Source organism: Equus caballus, chromosome 12, assembly GCF_041296265.1.
Source record: "Equus caballus isolate H_3958 breed thoroughbred chromosome 12, TB-T2T, whole genome shotgun sequence".
Classification (NCBI taxonomy): domain Eukaryota; kingdom Metazoa; phylum Chordata; class Mammalia; order Perissodactyla; family Equidae; genus Equus; species Equus caballus.
In genome coordinates, this window is record NC_091695.1 from 17420798 (window position 1) to 17444072 (window position 23275).

The window sequence follows — 23275 nt, forward strand, 5'->3', positions numbered from 1 at the left end:
TGGCATGGAGACAGCCTACAACAATAAAAAACAAAACAAAACAGTAACAATGGCACCTAAACCAAAAGAAAACGAGTAATCAGCAAATCTGGGCAACGGAGGAGAATCTGTTTTCCAGAGTTACCACATTGTTAGATTCAGATGTCTAGTTTTCAACATAAAACCACAAAGCATATGAATAAATGGGAAAGTGTGGCCCATTCAAATGAAAAAAAATCAGCAGAAATTGTCCTTAAAAAGACCTAATGACTGACAAAAACTTTAACACCGCTAATCTTAAAGAAACTCAAGGAGTAACAGAAGATAGGACAAAAGTCAAGAAAACCACATATCAATAAAATGGAAATACCAATAAAGAGATAGACAACCTCTATATCAATAAACCTCAATAAAGAGATCACATGTTTTTAGAGCACGGGTAGAGAGATTCAGATTTAAGGACCTGCCATTGTTATATAAAAGATATGTGAGTATCAAGTGTCAAATATTTCTGGACTTAGCTTTTATGTTTTTTTCTTATATTACTTTATAACAGTCTCTTTCAAATTATACATCCTAATTACTTGTTTCTATATTTTTTTTTAAGAAATATTGGGGTTTTTTTGTGCAAAACTTCTGAGTTGGAAGATTTTATGTGGATGTTATCTTGTCTGAGTTGAATTGAAACTTTTTGTAAATTGATTAGCAACAATCTTGTGCCATTTTCATTAAATGTATCTGCCATATACAAAGAATTAAGCTTTTTACTTAATTCCAGTGCCCTCTTGGATTTGAGAATTTTAAATATAAACTGATTAATTGAAAATAAAGGGTTCTTGTTCATGCAATCTTTTGTCTTTGCTATTATTAAGTGACTTGTTCTTTCCTGTTAGATTGCTATTTTTTCACTTAATTCCCCTAGAGTGATTGGCCAGGAGAAGCCTCTGAAAATACAGAATGCACTGGAAGGATTATGTAGACGGTCTCAGTTCTCTAGAGCATGATTCCTCAGTGAATTTAATTTTGAACAGTCAGCCTTGGGGACAAACTGTTCGAACAACTCAGTGAAGTGATTTATTTTTCGTTGTTGATTAACCCAGTCACATCTTCCTTTGCCTAGGGGAAGATTTCTCTTCGGGTATTAATACTACTATCAAGCTGTAAAATAAAAGCTATTACCTTACTAGACATGAACTACATTAAAACTGTCATATGAACGCTCAAAAAATATCTAAAACAAAGCTCATTTCTTTGATTATCCAGCTTCCTGCAATATTGACCAAAAATGCTATTAAAGATTTGTTCCACTAATTTGATCAGTTAAACTTAATAATTAGGTTTTAAACTTGGTTCTTGATACATATTCTCAACCACAGCTTTCAAATTTGGTGATTCATCAGTCACATCAACGTATATTCTTGATGCCAACTCTGGATAATTTCATAATCCAAACTGTAAAGTGTTTATGAAAGTTGAAGACGATGGTCATACTTTATGTGGTCATAAAGAGATATATCCATGTGTGAGAAAGCATTTACAGCTGGGTAACTGCGTGTACCCTGATCTTTCTCTGCAGTCACACCTGGATTGATGTGGTGGCAGTCCTGACTTATCTTCATCAAACTAAATCGTCATCTTCCAGGACCAGAGATAGAATTTCAGAAACTTGGATTTAGAACAAGTGACAGAAGAGAAAATAAAAAACACAGGTAACATATTCACACAAACTCTTCACTGCTACGAGCATAGGGCAAAGTAGACTTAGTTGGAATGAACTATGTATCGTTCTTGAGAAGCAGGTTTTGTCTTTGACCCAAAATGTTTTAAGCCAGAAGCTCCTGGCATAAAGTAGCACATGTATTGTCTGTATTTTATAGAATACTATTGGAATAATCACAATGGAAATATTTTTCTCCAGTATTTTGTGTTCCAGTTGTTTAAATGTATACTGAAATACAGAGAATGCAGAGCAGAGCAGAGCATATAACATACAACATACAATATAACATGGCACAGATATGTTCTTCAAAATAGCTTTTTCAGATTGCTTTATATAATCTAGAGAATCTAACACTTATTTGTTTTGAATCTCAGTATTTTGAAGATAATAGTAATGACTACTATAGTTGTTTAATAAATCATTACCTTGTGTCTGGTATCTTTAAGTGTTCTGGTTATGTATAGATGTTTTATTTCTGTTGGTAATTTTTTTATTGTGGTAAAATATACGTAACACATTTTTGTGCATCGATCACCACTATCCATCTCCAGAATTTTTCATTGACCCAAACTGACAATGCACCCATTAAACAGTAACTCCCATTTGCTCCTCCCCCGAGCCCCTGGTAACTACTCTTGTATTTCTGTCTCTCTGAATATGACTATTCTAGGTGACTCATAAAAGAGATCACCCTTTTGTGATCTCTTTCCCTTTTGTGTCTGGCTTATTACACTTACAACAATGTCTTCAAGGTTCATCCATGTTGTAGCATGTATCATAATTTACTTCCTTTATAAGGCTGAATAATTTATTTTATTATATTTTCTTATTATATTCTTCTGAGGCTCAAATTCCAAACCAGAAGTTAGAATCTGAATTCCCAAAAAGTGCACTGTGCAGACATCCCGCCCACCTGTGCAAAATTACAAAACAAAACTGACAAAGACTATCTATGAAATAGGCAGTCTACTCTCTCTGATTGTTGTTTTTCTGTGTTTGTCCTTAAAGTCTATTCAACCACATTCAGGTTTTAGAGGTAGTATTTTTCCTTTACTATGAAGAAATTGACTTGGAAAATGATATTTCTTTCTTTTAAAAAAATCAAATGAACTGATTAAGTGTTTATTAAGACCTCAAAACTTTTACTGCACCATTTTTTATGGTCATTGTTCAATCATTTTTAAAAAAGGTGTTGCTTACAGGGGAAACAGGTTTTACTATACAGACAGTTAAATAGAAACCTCTTTAGGCATTGTGATCATATGTTTCAAAAGGATCTGGACTAAAACTCAAAATATCAGAATCTATACTTTCCAATATCTTGTTGATTAAAAGTATTTCCCAGTATTTTAAACCTAGCAAACCATATAAGTGGTTTTTATTTATGCCTTATGTTGTTGAATTTGGCATAGTGTGCATCCACTTAATTTATCTTAATTGTCATTGTGGGATACTTACAAGGGATTTACATTTTTTCAGGATTCTTTAAGGATTTATTGTTTCTCACTGAATACGTTAAGAAATTTGAACAATCTCATGAATGTTTGAATCAGATATATTTATTTTTTATAAAATATAATATTGGTAAAGTATAGAAATTTGCATCATGGCAAGTCAAATTAACAATTTTCAATAGTTTAGAGTAATAAGTTCATAAGAACATTTTTAATAGTCAAATATTTATTAATCACTTAAAATATATTAGACACACTCATAGATTCTGGAGATACAATCATTAATAAGGTATGTTTTCTATCCTGGCAGACCCAACATATGATAGTGGAAAACACAGCTATAGACAAATAAGTGTTGTAAAGACTCAACAGGTCAGGGGATTAAACCCTCCTAGTGGAAGCTATCTTTGAATGCTTAGACTACTCCTATAAATTATGACTATTTACTTTCCACTGTAAATGCAGTTTAGCTTCATAATTGTGAGTGAAGATATTTAATTATGTATATATGCAATGACTTGCCAGAAACCCTGAAGGTGGAACTCCTTGTTTAGGCAACTGATCTCATCTACTGATATATCTTAAAGCTTAGAATTTTATTTACTCATTTTTCTTTGATTTGGAAGTACAGGATTCTGAAAGGCAAGTCGTGGTACTGATGCTGAGTTATCCCTTGGGCCACCTCCTGATTGATAGCTCAGGAAATCTGAAATTTCCTCTTCACCCAACTCATTCAAACCCCCCAAACCAAACTGTTTACCAATTTCAAAGCAAGTTTCATTCAACCTACTGTCTTTGCTGGTTGCTATCTATCTTTTGTCTATTCTCTCTTATTTTCTCTCATCTACACTTATATTCTCTTTCTGATGCTTGGGTACAAATTTGCCTAGAAGCACAAAGGATAGAATAATCTCTTGCTCTTCACAAATGATCATCTGCAAATGTGGGCTCTGAAACAGAGCACAATTAAAATAATTCTGCCTTACAAATAAAACTGACTCTGGATCATTCCCGAAAGGCCTGACAAATACTGTATTTTCCTCAAGTGAGAATGAATACCTTGTATTCAACACGGACTCAGATAACCAGAACCAATTATATGAACAAAATAACTAGTCTCATACGTTATTAACAATCAAACAACCTTTGACACATGCTAATTCACCCTGATTGACATAAAGAGGATCTACCAACAAAAGTGTTATTGTGTCATTTAGGATAAAAGTTTCAATGACAAAAATTCAGAAACATACATCTGGAAAGATCGTAGCATTTCCAATAAGAATATAAGTTGGGATGTGACTTTTCCCAAGATGACTGAGCAAAATCAAGTAATACTTCTGGATTTTCGTATAGAATTCTTTCTACTACACCATGATTCTGCCTAAAATCTTTATTTTGGCCTTCTGAATTGAGCTATGGTTAGCAATAATTAATTCCAAGCAATGTTGGAAAGTAAGGAAAATGTCTAGCACCCAACCCATTCATTTTGATTAGTATTATCCATTTTTTCCTTCAATAACCTAGGTAGTAATAAATGTTAATTCAGTTTGTGTATGTATCCCTGTGTGTGCATGCGCATGTGTATGTATTTTCAAACAAAGCATTGCTTTCATTGGACTTTCTTGGCTGGAGAGAATTTAACACATTTATCTCTGCTCAATTGCTTTCTTATGAGAGTTGATATTCAGTTTAATGAAATAAAATTCAATAAGCATATAACGAGCACTCATGATATGACTTGTTTTTATTTTTTATTGTGGTGAGTGACTTATTCCTTGAGTCGTGATGCTTATAGTAGAGTAATTCAGAAAGGCAGTTATCAAAACTTCAGATGTACATCGGAAAGCTATATAATGTTATTATCCAATTTTAGTGCAATAAAAAATAAAAATTAAAAGAAAACTGCAGCTATAATTTTATGCTCCATGCACTAGGTATTACTTTACATAAATATATAAATAAAGTTATTAGAGATGAGATTGTTTTCATGGAGGATCTCAGGATTCCAAAAAGCATTCAGGAAAAATGAAATGATAAATAATGTCAAAAATGCCGTCTTTATGAGAGAGATTCTGGAGGAAGTAGCTTTCTTGCTGTTTAGTAGATCATCTCACAGACACGCCCACTCGCAAATAACTTCCGGTTAGAATACTGAAGTCTCATCATTGTTATTGAAACAAGAAATTTGTGAAAAGGAATGGAGTAATTGTGGAAGGAGAATCCAAACTCTCATTTTCTAAATAGTTACTCTGTGTGAGGCCTTGTGGAGCAAACATTTTTGAGTAAGGCATCACATTTTTGATATAAAGCTTGTGATCTTCTCAAATTCATTATTGGCCCTTTTTCTTACAGCCTTTGACAGCTGAGTTCAACACCTTCAGAAGAACACATGGAAAATAGGCACAATGGGACTGAGTTTGTCCTCCTGGGACTCACACAGACCCCTGAGGGGCAAAAAGTTCTATTTGTTGCATTCTTACTTATCTACATTGTGACCCTAGTGGCCAATCTCCTCATCATTGTGACCATTATGGCCAGCCAGTCACTGGGTGCCCCCATGTACTTTTTTCTGGCTTATTTATCATTTATTGATGCTGTCTATTCTACTGTCATTGCTCCCAAAATGATTGTAGACTTGCTTTATGAGAAGAAGACTATTTCCTTCCGGGCTTGTATGACTCAAGTCTTTATAGAACACTTATTTGCTGGTGCTGAAGTCATTCTTCTGGTGGTGATGGCCTATGACCGATATGTAGCTATCTGTGAACCTCTTCATTATTTGATCATCATGAATCAGCGTGTTTGCATTGTCATGCTGCTGGTGGCCTGGACTGGAGGCTTTCTGCACTCATTGGTTCAATTTCTCTTTATTTATCAGCTCCCTTTCTGTGGCCCCAATGTCATTGACAACTTCGTGTGTGATGTGTATCCCTTATTGAAACTTGCTTGCACCAATACCTACCTCACTGGACTTTCTATGATAGCTAATGGAGGGGCAATTTGCACTATCATCTTCTTCATTCTCCTAGTTTCCTATGGGGTCATATTATACTCTCTTAAGACTCATGGTTTGGAAGAGAAATGCAAAGCCTTCTACACCTGTTCATCCCATATGACTGTGGTCATTTTATTCTTTGTTCCCTGTGTCTTTCTGTATGCAAGGCCCAATTCCACTTTTCCCATTGATAAATCCATGACTGTGGTTTTCAGTGTCATAACTCCCATGTTGAACCCCTTAATCTACACCCTGAGAAATGCAGAAATGAAAAATGCCATCAGAAAACTTTGGAGCAAAAATGTGACTTTAGTTGAGAGAGGGCTGTTTCCCTCCCGCAGAACGTAATATTCATTCTTTCACAGAAGAATGGAATACTTTCACTACCAGTGATTATATTTAAAAATAATTTCCTTTGGGTTATTTAGCTTATTCATTCTGAAAGAGTCATATAAGTTAATCTTATCTAAGTGGAATATGTTATAGCCCTTAGAGAGCAAGAGAATTGCATAGGTTTAATCTCATATAGATAACTAATATATATAGGTGACTGGGTGTTTTAGCTTACGCACAGCTGTCTCAAATTCATAAGAACTAGAACCTTTTCCCACAAAGTCTAAGCTTGGAAGATGATGTAAACTGCACTTAATATATTAAAAATGATCAAGTTTACAATTGCTGGTGAGAATTAAACATTTCAGTACAATCTGGATTAAATGATGTGGTTCATTTTGACTGTCAGATAGCAGATGAGAGTAAGCCAGGAGTAAGGAGAGGGTAAAATATTGAGTAAATACTGTTTCTACTCTAAGACAAAAGGGAAGATTTGAAGAGGGAAACTAAGGCCAATGATTGTGTCTTAGGCGTGACAGCAAGTGCTCAGTGGAGTGATGAGAAGATTGATGAAACACAAATTATAAATTGTCAACAGCAAACTTGGAAGGTGTAAGAACTGAAGGAGGAAATGTAAGGCAGTCTGACATTCTCAGTAGACGGAATCTTCTGGTTTGTGAATAATTTTAAGGAATGTTAAGACGTCCCTTTTTATTCATTATCAAGAATCTCTCATGAGGTCCAACTGCCATCTGAATTTTTCTGATACTTAAAACAACATATAAGGACGTAAGTATATTTAGTCCAAAAAATTAACAGGATAAATAATATTTGGGTCTGTTGTATAATGATGCTTTGGGTTATACGGACTTTTAATTCAGTGAAAATATTAGGCATTAAGTGAGGAGAGTGAGCTAACTCTTATTGAAGGCCAACCATGAGGCATACATTTTGATAGGTTATTTACATGCTTTGATTATCTTAGTGTAGCAACAAGTTTTATTAGTCTTTACTCCATTTTGGACAAGAAGAAAATAAGACTCAATGAAGTTAAGCAACAGTATCAAGTCTCTTAGACTCTGTCATCTCTACTCTTCCTACTTCTCAATACTCCTTGCTAGGATGATGTGAAAATATCAAAACACAGAACTGATCATTGGCTGCATTGTCAGGATTGCTCTTGAGGCATCCTTCCCTTATTATGGGGGGCCCTTTCTTCCCTTCGGCTGTCCCTTGACCTCCCCTTCCCAGGTTACTTGCATTCTCCTAATTCCTCAGGTGTCAGAAAAAAGCCATCTGATGATCTCATTTCCACAGATGTAGTTCACTTCATGGGCATCATGAAAAGTGGGATGAAATGAGCTCAAGAAATAAAAGTCAAATTGTTGAATTTCAAAGAAAGTGACACAGGTGAGAGACAAGTTTGGAGAAAGAATAAGCAACTCAATCACTGAGGAGACTAATACTCTGGGCAGGAGGGTAGCACTTTGAAGAGCTAAATGTTGTTTCTATAGGATTTTTCCCATTGTTATGCCATAGTGTTAATATTTATTACTTGAAAAATGGCTCCATTTTCATTTAAGTGTAGGAAATTTTGACTTATTTCATTTATACAAAAACTATTGTTCAATGCCTATAGTGTACCAGAGAGTTCTGGGAGCTGTTGAATACCACAAACAAGGGCTATGTTTGTGTGCAACTTAAATTCAAGTGAGGCATAGATGGATAATAAACAAGATAATGAATAAATAAAAAATGTAATTGTGTTAGTAGTGTTTGCTGAAAAACGTTTTATTAAGAGGGTGATGCAGAAGAGAATTGGATATAGATTTGTGTAGTTGTTTAAAGTACAGCTAGAATTTTAGTCAGACCCAAGATTAAAAAAACACACTGTTTCCTCCCTTTCTTTTTGTAAGTGAATTACTCTAACACATACATTTGCAATGGGGATGGTATCTCTCCCAAGTAAAATGGTAGGTAAAAATGAGTTCTTGGGAGATGAAAATATCTTACTGTTTTTACATATAAAGCATAGATATACATAAAATACATAAATACTATGTCTGTGGTGTTAAGATTTTTGGGAGGTCATTAGGGTAACAGAATGTCAAAAAGGAGCCTTAGGTGGGCAATAATGAAAATGAGAAAAAGATTGAAGAGCCCTTCTTAACCCACAGTTAGGTAAGAACATGGAGCAGTTTTAGAATGTTAGTAAAGATAATCTAAGTGCAGAGGTTCGCCTGTCACCTCTGAGGATCATATTTAGTAAAACTGAGAGCCTCTTCCTTCTCAGGAGGCTTCCCAGGGTGTATGGTCAAATATGTTAATGAACCAGTTGTAATCTGTGAAGTACACTGTAAATGTAGGATATTGATATTTTTTACTATTGAAGGTGGAAAAAGAATAAAGACTCTAACCTCAAATGTTTCTAAATTGAAAACATGTCATTTGGGAGTACAAATTGTTATGGAATGAGATGGAACTCAGTCCTTATTTTTTCTTGCTGAGATACATTTTTTTAACCCTTAATAATGCCAACTAGGGGCCGGCGCTATGACCTAGTGGTTAAGTTCCATGCACTCCGCTTCAGCAGCCCAGCGTGGGTTCCTGGGCATGGACGTGTGTACACCATTCATCAGCGACCATGGTGTGGTAGCAACTTACACACAAAATAGAAGATTGGCAACAGATGTTAGTGCAGGCCAAATCTTCCTCAGCAAAAAATAAATAATTAATGTCAACTGTCCTTCACTTAGATGTGACACAATTTTAATCGTCTTAAAAGATGAAAGAGCACCAGATTAGGTGATAGAAAAATTTGGTCTTAGTACTTTCTAGCTGGCTAAGAATAAATCCTGTTGACTTTCCTTCATTTATATTATCAGACAGATGGATCATTGTATGGCCATTCTGTTATTGAAGAAGAGATCTTGGTTGTGGAGCAAATAATTGAATTGTTAATACCATGATCTGGTTTTGTGCTTGTGGAACATCAGCTTGGCCTGGCTCCAGTGAAGTTCAGCCCCTGGGAAAAGTGGATCATTGCAGGGGTGGGTGGGAATTCACTGGAATGGTGATTAGCTCCTCAGTCAGTAGAGACACAGCCTCAAAAGGATGCAGTTGGAATGATGCAAGTCTGCACATTTTGAAATTCTGTGCCATCTGGAAATGGCACTCTGTCCTCTTTTAGACTATGTCTATTGCCTGAAAGGTCACATCCTGTTAATGATGTTTCTTCTAAGATGTGGATTGGAAGCTGTTTATCAATTAAGCTCAATGTGCAGACAAATGGAAGACACAGTTCTGTGAATGATTTTGCAAACAGCTTAGCTGGCTGTCTTTTTTCGGCAACTTTTTCTATTGAGATGAAATTTAAATTCCTCCACCAACCACAAGGGTTGTTTTCTACTTGCCTTTAAACCCTTAGAGCAGCTGTTTTAAAACTTTCTTTAAAATCATTAGAAACTGTGATCCTATCAAAATAGCTTTCCATTTAGTGATTGGATGCTTTGTTCCAGTGTAGATCTTACTTGCCTCTGCACTGGGATGTGCTGCTTTAACACTCTAATGTCAGATTCCTAGCTCTTTTGTAGACAAGAGTTTCTTTGAGTACATCCTGAATGGGGCAGACCCGTGGTGACCCTGACATGACCTTAGAAATTTTACTCGCACAATGTCCCCCTTCTAAGTATTGGGTCCGTCAGGTAACTGGCTTTTGGACATTGTAAAGATGACATCAGACCGAGTTTTGGAGGTGACTTTAAAAACTTACGTGAGAATTAAATGTTTTTATTAATTTGAACTATTTTGAAATCATTGAAATAGTTGAATCATCTATATACACAGACAATTATGTTATACTTAAAATGTGTCAGAGGTTTACCTGTTCTATCTATATACACAAATTGCAGACTTGGCTTGGAGAGCTTTGAGCAATCAAAATTTTTATCTTGGTTTATTTGAACTTCTTTTGGCAAATTATCAAATCTTAAGTGTCTGCCTTTTGGTCTGTATCCAGTTGATGAGATTAGCAAATAAAACTGTATTTGTGTTTCAGAGATGAGCTTTTAGGAAGGGAAGGAATGGGATTAACTGGATGTGTCTAGGGTGGTTTTAGATGTTTTTGTTTCCCTTCTTTCATGCAACTCTTTCTTAGTGTGTGTATATATATGCATCTGTATATTATACACGTATATTATATCTATATATGTTTCTACTTTCCTCTTGTACCAATTTCCTCTAATCTTTATTTTTCTACTAATCACCTTTGAGAATTAACCTATCTGATGTTTTTCTTTCTGTTTTAATTCTTTGATGATACATTAAATTTCTGACTTTAATTTTTAATGTAAAGATGAATTGGACTTTAAAAATGTATTTCTCTATCTATATGAAAGCACACACATTTATTTGTGAGCAGCTCTGACAACAAGGGTGGTTTTGGTGTTGATGCTGAGGGTGATACTGATGATTTGTCCAGGGATGGGGTGGTGAAATCAAGAAAGCTTCCAGGGATTAAGACCCTCCCTCCAAAAGCATTCCAAAAAATTAATTTTTGTATCTACAATGGTATAGTAATTTTCACCCTATAAAAGTGCTGCTGTAGATAATACCATCTTCACCCATCTCTCAAGGAAAGCAAAATGAATTAGGAAGATTTCCCAACAGCAAAAGTCATTTTAAAGCCTTTAATTAGAGAAATGTTTTATTCATGGTGTATATGCCCAGGACACAGATCTTCTGAGGAACACAGGGCCACTGATTATTCATTGAAAAATGATGACTCAGGGCCAACCCTGGCAGCCTAGTGCTAAGTTTGGCAAGCTCTGCTCTGCTTTGGTGTCCCAGGTTCCATTCCTGGGCATGGACCTTAACCACTCTGTTAGCAGTCATGCTGTCCTGGTGGCCCACAGACTAAAAAGTAGAGGAAGATTGCCAGAGATGTTAGCTCAGGGTGAATCTTCCTCAGCAAAACAAACAAACAAACAAACAAACAACTCAAAGGTGCTTACTAAACACATTGCTACCACTTCTTGTTATCTGTGACTTTATTGAAGAAATTATTTTGCTCCATAAGAAATTAAGACACAAGAAACACATATCAGCTGTAAAGTCAGCTTCTTGGATTCAGATCCAGGCTCTATCACTTACTAACTGTATAGCCTTAAACAAATTAATTATTCTATTTTTTCCAGCATCTAAATATAGCCAGATGTAAGGATTAAATGAGAAAACATGTATAAAGTACTAACAAAATGTCTGGTACAAAAATTATGTATTGTCATTAGTTAAATAAGGATATCTGTGTATAAACTATATATCTCTATATAGATATTACATTGTATTTAATTTAGCTCCATATGGATACCAATAATATGTTTATTGTTTAAGTCATCAACGAAATTCTAGGAATTTCATTGGATTCTAGGAATTCTAGGATTGAATGAACACAAATTAAGGGGAGATACAATTTTTCATCTAGCACTTGCTTAATATAATCAAGATTGATAATATTTAATGTTAGTAAAGCTATGGGGAAAATTGCTCTTTAAGACACTATTGATTGGAATAAGAGATGGGTCAGGATTTTGAAAGCAGTGTCATAGAATCGATTAAAGTGAAACAGATGCATAACTTTTGACGTGGTGATAACATAGATTTCCCCAGCAGAAATATTCAAACCTGGAATTAAAGATGTCTATAAGGGATGTTCGCTGCAGTATTGTGTGTTAGGCAGAATATTAGAAATAACGTAAATTTCAAGCAAAAATGGACTCGTTAAAGGAATTATGGTGTAACCATTAAAATGGAATAATATGTAGCAATTAAAGTGAAGGAAAATTCACAAATACTGAGAAATAATGCCCATACCAATTATTCAAGTATAGTATCATATTTTATATACGTTTATCTAGAGTAAAACACACAAATGACTGTAACAATTACAGTAGACTTACACACAAATGCACATCTGAAGAGCACGCACTAGATTGTTAATAGACGTTGAATGAGTGCTTGTGGTTGGGAGTGGTCCTGATTTTAAACTTTCTATCACTCTATCTATCTATATAAAATATTTTCCAAAGATCAGCTTTTACTTCTATAACTTATAAAAATAAATAAATAATTTTTATTTAAACTATTCTACTTTAGGATATGACTGCAGTCTGTTTTAGAAAATGGTTTTGGATGATTTTTCCTTTAATGTCATTTCAAAAACTTACATCCTGACTAATGTTGAGGAGTCATCAGGCTGATTTCCTGCTAGCCAATTGAGCATTTAATGGAAGCAGGTGTAAACACGTTTGTTGAAAATCCAAAGGCAGAGGACTATTTTAAAATAGTTTGTGGTCAGTATCAATCTCCTAATCCTAGGAAAAGATATGGGGATGCTGATCTAAGCCCTTTACAATTATAAGCTCATGTAATCTTTACAACAACTCTTTGGGATTGGTAACATTACTTTGCCATTTTACAGAGAATGAAACTGAGGCACAGAGAGGTTGTCTGGCATGTTATAGGAACTCAGAAGGAATAGCTACCTGTAGAGTAGAAAGTCAGGGGTTTTACATGGTTTCTGTAGCCTTATAGCTGTTACTACTTATTCCCAGTTGAACTGTTTAGCTAGGCACACCTACTCAAGGCACCTCATACCTAGGGATAGTAGGGGTGTGTGTGACTAAGTTTTATGGAACACCCAGAGTATGCTAAGAATCATAATATCTAGTAAACATTTAAACTATAATTTAAGTGAATACTTTTGTCATATTTTAATGTTTATAAGTTTATAATGTTGTTTAAATATTAAAATTTTAACTATATTAAAGCATACTGTTGTCCTTCTTGTTCACTTTCTAAACTATGTTTACAAATTTAGAATTTTCTAAATTCTCATGTCAAGCACTAGCTCCTTTCATCTTCTTTGAAACCTATAGATCATACTGATATTTTCCCTTCTGGACTTATATGCACAGGCATTGTTTCATGAGTGTTCATAATCTCTCTCTCTCTTTACGGATAAGGTATTTCCTTGTATCCTTTGGAGTAACGGATATGCTATTGAATGATAAATATGCACTATCTGGAAATAATTAGGTGATTGCAGAAATGTCATTCCTCACTTCCTTTATATGAATGGTCTTTTGAGTGATGGTATTTCACAGGAACGCTGGAAAGAAAAAGACATTATTACAAAGAAGATCTGATGGCAATGATTCGATACTGAACTGGAAGTCCAAGGCGTGTTTCAGTTCTTGGGTTTGGCTATAGAAAGTCTGGGAGTAGAAATGGCAAAGGTGAAAGATAGTAAACGGGATATTTGAGCTGCATGCTAAAGACATAGCAGCGAGGCTCTGACAATGATGCTCTCATTTCTGGAGGCAGGGACTGCCACCAGCATTGCTGGCACCCATGGTTCAACGTACTATTTTTTGGATGAATTCAATTTCATTGATTTAATTAAATTTAATTAAATGACTAGTGTGTACACAGTACAGCATTAAGAATGGGTAGAAAGAGAATAAATTAGCTCATCCACATAAGGACATAAAGCCAACATAAAATTAAAAACACATTATCTAAGAAGATAATTGAATTACTGCTGATATGCAACCTAGAAAGCTTATGTAGCAAATATCCAAGATGATGGTTGTGATGGGGACAATTGGGAGGAAGTGAGGCATGAAGGACGAGTGGTAATGGATTTGTTGATAACACACGCCATAGGCAGAGGCAGGAGGAAATCAGGGGCTAATAGAAATGGAAATTAATCATGATGAATATTTGAATAACGTTTTGAATATTTAGTGCTCCCTAAACATTCTCATGCCTGTTACTTCCTTTGATTCCCATGGAAGTGTTGTAAGCCAGGGCATAAACTTCTTAGAGGGGTTGTAGAGCGTAGTGGTTAGTAGCCTGTGCTATGAACTTGACCACATACCCACCAAAGGGCTTTGAGCAGTTGCACAAGTTTTCTAAGCCTTATCCACTGCCGTGGAAAATAAGGATAATACTAGTTCCTGCCTCATACAGCTTTTGTGAGAATTAAAAGAGAAAATCATGAAGCTCTTACCACAGTACCCTTGAATAATAACTACTTGAGACCTACTGACTTTAATTGCTGTTGCGTTGTTTTATTTTTTCAGGATCGAAGGTTATGTATTCAGTCAATGGCCTGACTGGGGTAGAGGACTAAATCTGCTCATTCTGAACCCATGAACTTTCCCACTGTCCTAAAGAGACTGAGACGTGTATTCTGGTGGTAAGAGGTGGACTTGACTGCAGTGGGAGGGAGACATACAAAACGATGAAGTTGATTACATGGGGGAGAGTCTTGAACATCAGATTGAGAAGTTGAGATGCGTACTAGTTGTCTAAATAGATTTGTGATGAATCCATAGATTTTAAGACAGAAGAGGCATTATTTTCTTTCCTACTGCCTTTTGTTTTAAAATACCCTAAGTCATGAGGTGGCTCAAAGGAAATTTTGCTTGGAAGTGTAAACATTTCATGCAGGTAAGAACCATGTTGCTGTGTTTGAAAGGGACAGAGTCCCTGCGATGGCTCCTTTGAAACCCTAGTTTTCCACTCATCTACCACAACTGTCTCATTCTCCAGATGAGGAAACTAAGACCCAGAGTAGTGAGCAAATTAACAACATATCCTAGGAGTTAGAGGGACAACCTGGAACAAAGCCCAGTTATCTTGCTTTCCAAGAATGTGTTCCTTCTACTTCATTAGGGCTACTAAACAACTTTTGAAGTCCTTGGACTGGAGATAGGAGAGGTTGTTGTTAGTCTATATTTTAGATTTGCACAGAGTGTCTTGGCAGCTGTATACTTTGTTTAATAAGAGGGATAATTCTAACAATAGGTCTGAGTATTTAGAGCAGTCTTAGAGAGCATGTAGTTTATATCCCCACTTAAAGCAGTAGTCGCTAACGTATTCCCACCAAGTGCCGGATAGACTCTGCTTAAGAACCTATGCTACTGAAGCAGTTCTTTTACCACATCATTTGGCTGTAGGAACAATTGTATTTAGCTAGTATAGGGCACTGTTCACTTCTTCAGTGGTACAGTGCAATGGTTAAGAATTTGTGTTTCACAATGAGATTATGTGGATTTGTAATGCTCAATCATTTTAGGTGAGATGTTTAATGTCTCCATGTCTTAGTTTCCTCATCTTCAAGACAGGATTTGTGATAGTACATATCTCAAGTGATATGAAAAATAAATGCAATAATGCATGCAACATACATAGCACCTTTCTGGGACACAGTGTAAAAAAGTTGTTTTATTGATGTTTTTATTATTCATTAGAATATGTTGTTTCGTCTGGAGGCACCCCTTCACAAGGACAAGTGGAAGGAATGATTTATACTGATTCAGGCTCATGAGCAGAGATGGTGTCAGGTAAATCGGATCTGCGTCTTCCTGGAGCAGAGAAAGATACTTAAGGTTTTATTTTCTTTAATCACCATATCTGGAAAATTATTAGAATCTTGGAAACTTAATTAATGATTGTAGCTTCTGGTTTGGGGATTGTAATTTATATATGTACGTATATATTATATATATATATATATAATTAGAACACACGCTTTATTGTGGAATTGTCATTCAATTTTATTGTAGAACTGTTTAGTGAAGTGAGCACAGAAAGCATAAATCTATTTCACTGGATTGTTATGAAAATGAAACTATATCATGAATCACAGTATCTCTTCCATGTTGAGAACTCGATATTATCATCAGAGAATCAATATAGCTTGTTACTGGTATTGATTTTGAATCATGAAAAGCTGCATTTGATTTGGCTTCAATGTTTACTAGTTGTGGGAACTTGGTGTCATTGTTTCAACCCTCTAAGCTTCGGTATCTTATCTCTAAAGTGAAGAGAATGTCTCATAGGATAATCTGTTGGCTGAGACATAGTAGGGAGTCACTGAATATTAGCAATATATAATAATAATAATCCAATCTGAGAAGAAAGAAACATAGATGGAAAGAGTATAGTTATTAATAAGTGGAGAGTCCTTGGGTTATGACATATCTCTTCTACTAGCACAGTCCAATGTTCAATAAGTATATGGAATAAATGACTAAGAATTTGCATGAAATGTTCCAAGTTCTTAGTTCTTGGGTGTGTCAAGTGATAAGTGGAAGTCAGCTTCCTAGCTTGAGTTTTCCAAAAAGCAGAGGCTGATAGAAGGGCTTGTATGTAGGTAGTTTATTTGGGGAAACGGAATGGAGGCAGTGAATGAGGAGAGTGAAACACGAAGGAAAGAAAGTTAATCCAAGATTCTGTTAAGCTTGTTACCATTTATCCACCGGCTTATATCTATCAATGATCCAGGGTGTCCTTAAACTGTGTTAATTCCTTCATCTTTCCAGGTGTGTGTGTGCACCAGAATGATGAAGCAGAGTCTTCTAAGCATCTCAAGCAGCACATACCAGGACAGACAGCAAGAGATACGCTGAGGAGAGAAGGTGTTGTTGGGGGGATAAGTAGGAAAAAGCTGTTGTCAGGCTATAATTGTCAGCAGCTGGCTGCTGTATCAATAGCTAGAGAAAAAAGTAAGTCAAGAGGGTGTGAGATAGAGTGCAAAAATGTCCAATACACTCAGTGATTACTAGTTCAAAACACTATTACTTTGTAGATTTTCCAGTGCAGAGCAATGTGCTTACATCAGCCCACAGTAAATGGAGAATCCAAACAGTGTGACTGAATTCATTCTTTTGGACATCGCAAAGAATCCTGTCCTGCTGAAAATACTCTCTGCTGTGTTTCTAATCATGTATGTGTCCACAGTTTTAGGAAACCTACTCACTGTGGTAACCATGATCACAAATCAGATCACCTTTGTATCTTTTCCTTACTCCCTTGTCCCTAATGGATGCCACCTACTTTTCTATTGTCACCCTCAAGATGACTGTGGACTCCCTCTCTGAGAGCACTATCATCGCCCTCAAAGGCTGCATGGCCCAGCTCTTTGCAGAGTATTTCTTTGGTGGTCTGGGGATCATCCTTCTCATTGTCATGGCCTACAATCATATGTGGCCACCTGTAAGCCCCTGCACTGCATAACCATCTTGAGCCCTTGAGTGTGTTGCCTGTTGCCGGAAGGGGCCTCACTGGGGGAACCATGCATGCAACAATACAGCTTTTCTTCATGTATCAAATAACTTTCGGTGGCTCCGATGTCATTGATTACTTTATGTGTGATTTGTTTCCATTGTTGAAACTCGCCTGCATGGACCTCCACAACCTGGGCCTCTTAGTCATCTTCAACACTGGCGTGATGTGTGTGACCTTATCCTCTTCCTTATCTTCTTATCCTCATTGCCTCTTACATGGTGATCCTCTGCTCTCTGAAGTCTTAGAGCTCTGAAGGGCAGCATAAGGCTCTCTCCGCCTGTGTCTCCCACCTTACAGTGGTTGTTTTATTCTTTACCATGTATTTTCTTGTACCTAACTCCTGTGGCCATTTACTCCATAGACAGGCGATAGCCGTGTTCTTTACCATTGTCACATCCATGTTAAATCCCTTGATCTATACTTTGAGGAATACACAGGTGAAAAATGCCATGAGGAAACTGTGGGTGAAACAGGGGACCCTGGATGGTCACTAGCTTACATGCTAAGAACAAATCTTTCCTACAAGGACATTGAGGTCTTTCTCTCCCCATTCAGTGCAATCCACTGGGCACACAGCAGTCAAGGGCATGTTCTAAGCATGCACATCACATTAAGATACCACAATCAAGTTGTTGCTTACCTCCTCAGGACATTTTGTACTCCATCTCTTTTCTCACATGAGTCTGGCCACTCCCTCTCTCTCTATTTTTTAACCTGTCTTTTGAATAATTCAAGCCTTTCCCAGTTTAGGGCTTTTGGTCTTACTCTGATCACTGCTGAAATTCTTTTTTGAATATTTTGCTTGGTTGGCTCCATCTCATTTTTTCCATCTTCAGATCAACTCCCACCTCCTTAGTCAAGTCTTCCCTGATTAATTTCTTTAATCATTCACCTCTGTTATTCTCTAGCTCTTCAGCTCATTGTATCCTTAATATCAATTATCACAAACTATACTTTAAAAAATTTTTTCTTGACTTTTATCTTCTCTGTTTTCCCTGCATGATTATAATCCCTGTAAGGGCAGGGATTATGTTTCTTCAGTCATGCTGTGGGTAGAACACTGCCAGCCAACTACTAGCTGGCTAATAAATATTATTGAATGAATATAAGTCTAAAAGAGACTTTTTGGGGATATTTTCAATTTTGTAGGTTGGGTAAGAAGTAGGGAAGGATAAATAATTATAAAATTAGAATTTTCCTGCTGTCAAATTTCCTTTTGGAAGCTAGTACAATCTTAGATTAGTAATTTGCTATTCAACATGGAGGCGACCACTTTACCAAAATTGTCCACTACCTTTTTCCATCCTTTTGAGAAGCAGAATAAGAATTCATCATGCTGGAGTCAAGAAACTTCAGAATCTGGTGTCTGTATCTTGAATATATCTATTCTTTATGAAAAAAAAGTGCAATTCAATGGATCTATTTTTTTAAACTATGGGAGAATGATTCTTGCTGTTACATTCTAAATTTGGGTTTCTAAATCTAAAGGATATTTATTTTCTCCCAGATCTTTCTTTGGTTGTCGATAGAGAGACACTAATGCCTTCTAAACTGCCTCCCTTGACTAAGTATATGGGAAAGCTAAGGTCATAGCATGATTCAGTATTCTGTTACGGTTTTCTTGGAAAAATGTGATATATATCAATACAATAATTGCCATACTAGTTACAGTATTTCAACCAATATTTAAATAAAGATTTTTATTTTTAAATTCAAACTGCATATATGGAATAGATATCTAGCATCGATTACCACCAACCATTTTTAATTAGGTTAATTTATTTATTGAAATGTATTTGCAGAATTTTACAAAGTCTCAGATACTCTTCTAGGATCTGAGTATAAAGCGATGGATGAGACAATATGTTTCCTTTCTGTCCTGGAGCTTGTGTTCTAGCGCAGGAGATGAACAGCATATACAAATGAAAGTAAAGTCATAGAGTGATAAGCGAATCTCAAAAAATTGTAATGGAGTGCTGTATGTGTGAGTGGGTAACTCTACTTGGGTGGATCTGGGGGCTTTTCTAAGTGATGATTTCTAAACCAAGATTGGAATGATGAGGTAGAACCATTCTTTAGCATTACAGTGGGAAGAACAATTAAGACAAAAGAGAAAACCTTGTGCAGAAACTCTATGGTAGGAACTAATGTAAAGTAAGATCAGGGTAATCAGTGCACAGTGGACTACAGGGAATGTGGTCCAAGCAGAGATGTGAAAGATAAGCAGGGTCCTGATCAGGGAATGCTATTATTTTTTAACTCTCAAGCTCAGAAGAGCACGGATGTCAAAATGACTCTATTTGTATTATAATTAAAAATCAAATCCTTCATGAGGTTACAGATGACACAGCAATTTGGCATCAAAAATCTTTGCACAGAGCTTCCATTTAACTTTTTCCTACATCACTGCCAGCTTACAACATCTTAAAATTAAATTTCTGGATTCACTTTACAATTATTCACCTTATTTCACTTCAAAGAAGAAGAAAATGCCTGTGACAGTGTAATAATGTTGATCTCTGTAAGAGCCTTGTAATGATCATTTTCTATTTTAATTATAGAATGAAAGAACTGAAAGTATCATAATGAGATCTATAAATTTAAGTATTTGTAATCTTTGTGAAAATTTTCCTAGTATCAAAGTAGGTCTAGAAGCTATGCCTTCTATTACATTGATAAGAACTATTCTGAACTTTCACACTGAAATTATTACCTATCAGTTAGATTCCACAAACTTCTCCTCTTGTCTGTTCTATAGGTCCCCTAAATTAATTCAAATTTAATAACTTACTCATTGCATGTTACTCAGCAGCTCAATGCCTTTTTTTTCAACAGTCTGACTTCTAATCAAATCTTGATCTGACTCCTTTTTAAAATTCAAAAACAAAATTAATTATTTTATTGATGTCATATTGGCTTATAACATTGTGTAATTTCAGGAGTATGTTGTTCTAAATCAGTTTCTGTATAGACTGCACCAATATTCTAGTTTTATCCATCACTATGGATATGTGCCCTTTTACCCTGCCCAACCCTCTTCCCTCTTCTGGTAACCACTAATCTGTTCTCCTTGTCCATGTGCTTATCTTCCACATATGAGTGAAATCATGTGGTGACTATCTTTCTGTCTGGCTTATTTCGCTTAGCATAATACCCTCAAGGTTCATCCATGTTGTTGCAAATGGCACAATTTTGTCTTTTTTATGACTGAGTAGTATTCCAATGTATATATATGTATGTATGTATATATATATACATACATATATATACATACACACACTACAACTTCTTTATCCATTCACCCATTGATAGACACTTGGGTTGCTTCCACATCTTGGCTACTGTGAGTAATGCTGCAATGAACATAGGGGTGCATAAATCTCTTTGAATTGTTGATTTCATATTCTTTGGATAAATACCCAGTAGTGGGATAGCTGGATTATATAGGTGCCCACTCTTGACACTCTTATTCAAGATAGTAATGGAAGTTTTGGACAGAGCCTTTAGGCAAGAAAAAGAAATAAAAGGGATCTGAATTACAAAGGAAGAAGTGAAACTCTCACTGTTTGCAAATTACATTATTCTAAATACAAAGAACATTAAAGAATCCACCAGAAAACCATTAGAAATAATCAATAACTACAGCAAAGTTGCAGGGTACAAAATCAACATACAAAAATCAGCTGCATTTCTATATACCAATAATGAACTAACAGAAAGGGAAATCAAGAATATAATCCCATTTACAATTACAACAAAAAGAGTAAAGTATCTAGGAATACATTTAGCCAAGGAGGTGAAGACCTATACAGTGAAAATGATAAGACGTTATTGAAAGAAGTCAAAGGAGACACAGAGAAATGGAAAGATATTCCATGCCCATGGAAGAATTAACATAATTAAAATGTCCGTATTTCCTAAAGCAATCTACAGATTCAATGCAATCCCAATCAGAATGCCAGTGACATTCTTCGTGGAAATACAACAAAGAATCCTAAAATGTATATGGAACAACAAAAGACTCTGAATAGCCAAAGCAATCCTGAGAAAAAAAGAACAAATCTGCAAGTATTAAAATCTCTGACTTCGAAATATACTATAAAGCTATAGTAATCAAAACAGCAAGTTACTGGCACAAAAACAGACACAGAGATCAATGGAACAAAATTGAGAGCCCAGAAATAGACCCACACATCTATGGATAACTAATGTTTGACAAGGGAGCCAAGAACATACAATGGAGAAAAGAAAGTCTCTTCAATAAATGGTGTTAAGAAAACTGGACAGCCACATGCAAAACAATGAAAATAGACCATTATCTTACACCATACACAAAAATGAACTCAAAATGGCTTAAAGACTTGAATGTAAGACCTGAAACCTTGAAACTTCTAGAAGAAAACATAGGCAGTATGCTCTTCAACATGGGTCTTAGAAGCATATTTTCAAGTATGATGTCTGACCAGGCAAGGGAAACAATAGAAAAAACAAACAAATGACACTACGTCAGATTAAAAGTTTCTGCAAGGCAAAGTAAATCATGAGCAAAACCAAAAGACAGCCCACCAACGGGGAGAAAATATTTTCAAATCATATATCTGACAAGAGGTTAAGTTCCAAAATATATAAAGCGCTCATACAGCTCAACAACAAAAAAAACAAACAACCAGGTCAAAAAATGGGCAGAGGATATGAACAAACAGTTTTTGAAAGAAGATATACAGACACATACAGGCACATGAGAAGATGTTTGGCATCAATAATTACTAGAGAAATGCAAATCAAAACTACAATGAGATATCACCTCACACCCATCAGAATGGCTATAATTAACAAGACAGAAAAGAGCAAATGTTGGAGAGGATGTGGAGAAAAGGGACCCCTCATATAATGCTGGTGGGAATGCAAAGTAGTGCAGCCACTTGGTCAAACAGCATGGAGATTTCTAAAAAAGTGAAAAATAGAAATACCATATGGTCTTGCTCCTTTTTTATTAGAATTTGCTGTTACTAGTATTAGATTGTAAATCATTTGATTATCTTTATATTAGAGTTGAAAAATTCAATACTACTCATGAAACAAAGGATAGCAATGAAGGGATAAAATGGCGCTGTAATTTTAAGGAGGATATTGGCCTAAAAGCTACCGCAAGTATCAGACTTATTGGGAAACATTAAATAAACTTGCTTCCTATTTCACTGAGAAAATTTAAGACATCAGAAGATAAACTTTCATAAACTCTTATGATTGTATCTACCAATCTGCCATCACCCATCCAATTACATGCTACCTTGCTACTTACTCCTGTAAATGCATTATCTATTCTCCTATCCAAAGGCAAACAACCTCTTTTCTCATGCACTGGACCTCATCTGCTTATCACTTGCATGAAGACATTGGTCTAAAAGTCTCTTCTATAGCTCTGATATCCTCTTCATTCCCTTTCTACTGGGTCATTTACATTGTAAAAAAAAAAAAATCTGTTATCTCTTTTATCCTTAAAAGTACTCCACTCACAACATTCTCTATTTCAACCGATGGCACATCTACTCTATCAGGAAATCTTGTTGGCCCCACCTTCAATGTGCATCCCAAATTCCGTCACTTCTAATCAGTTTTAGACCTGTTACCTAGTTCCAAGTTGTCATCATCTTT

The 23275-nt window shown here is 35.7% G+C and overlaps 1 protein-coding gene and 1 pseudogene across 2 annotated transcripts in view; both read left to right on the forward strand.

The window, feature by feature from the left end:
• The window catches only part of LOC111775925 (olfactory receptor 4A15-like), a 50024-nt gene that overhangs the window by 19647 nt on the left and 7102 nt on the right, over positions 1 to 23275 (forward strand). The window contains exons 4-7 of one of the 2 annotated variants that reach the window (XR_011423929.1): positions 1556 to 1688; positions 14629 to 14744; positions 15802 to 15894; positions 16876 to 16971. Coding sequence is in view for 1 of the 2 variants with exons in the window: in XM_070229591.1 (XP_070085692.1) it covers positions 5546 to 6499 (954 nt within the window). In the remaining variant the exon portion in view is untranslated. Of the gene's footprint in view, positions 1 to 1555; positions 14745 to 15801; positions 15895 to 16875; positions 16972 to 23275 lie in introns of both variants that reach the window. The other variant, XM_070229591.1, reaches the window with a different exon arrangement.
• On the forward strand, positions 17185 to 18114 carry LOC138916630 (olfactory receptor 4C6-like; annotated as a pseudogene).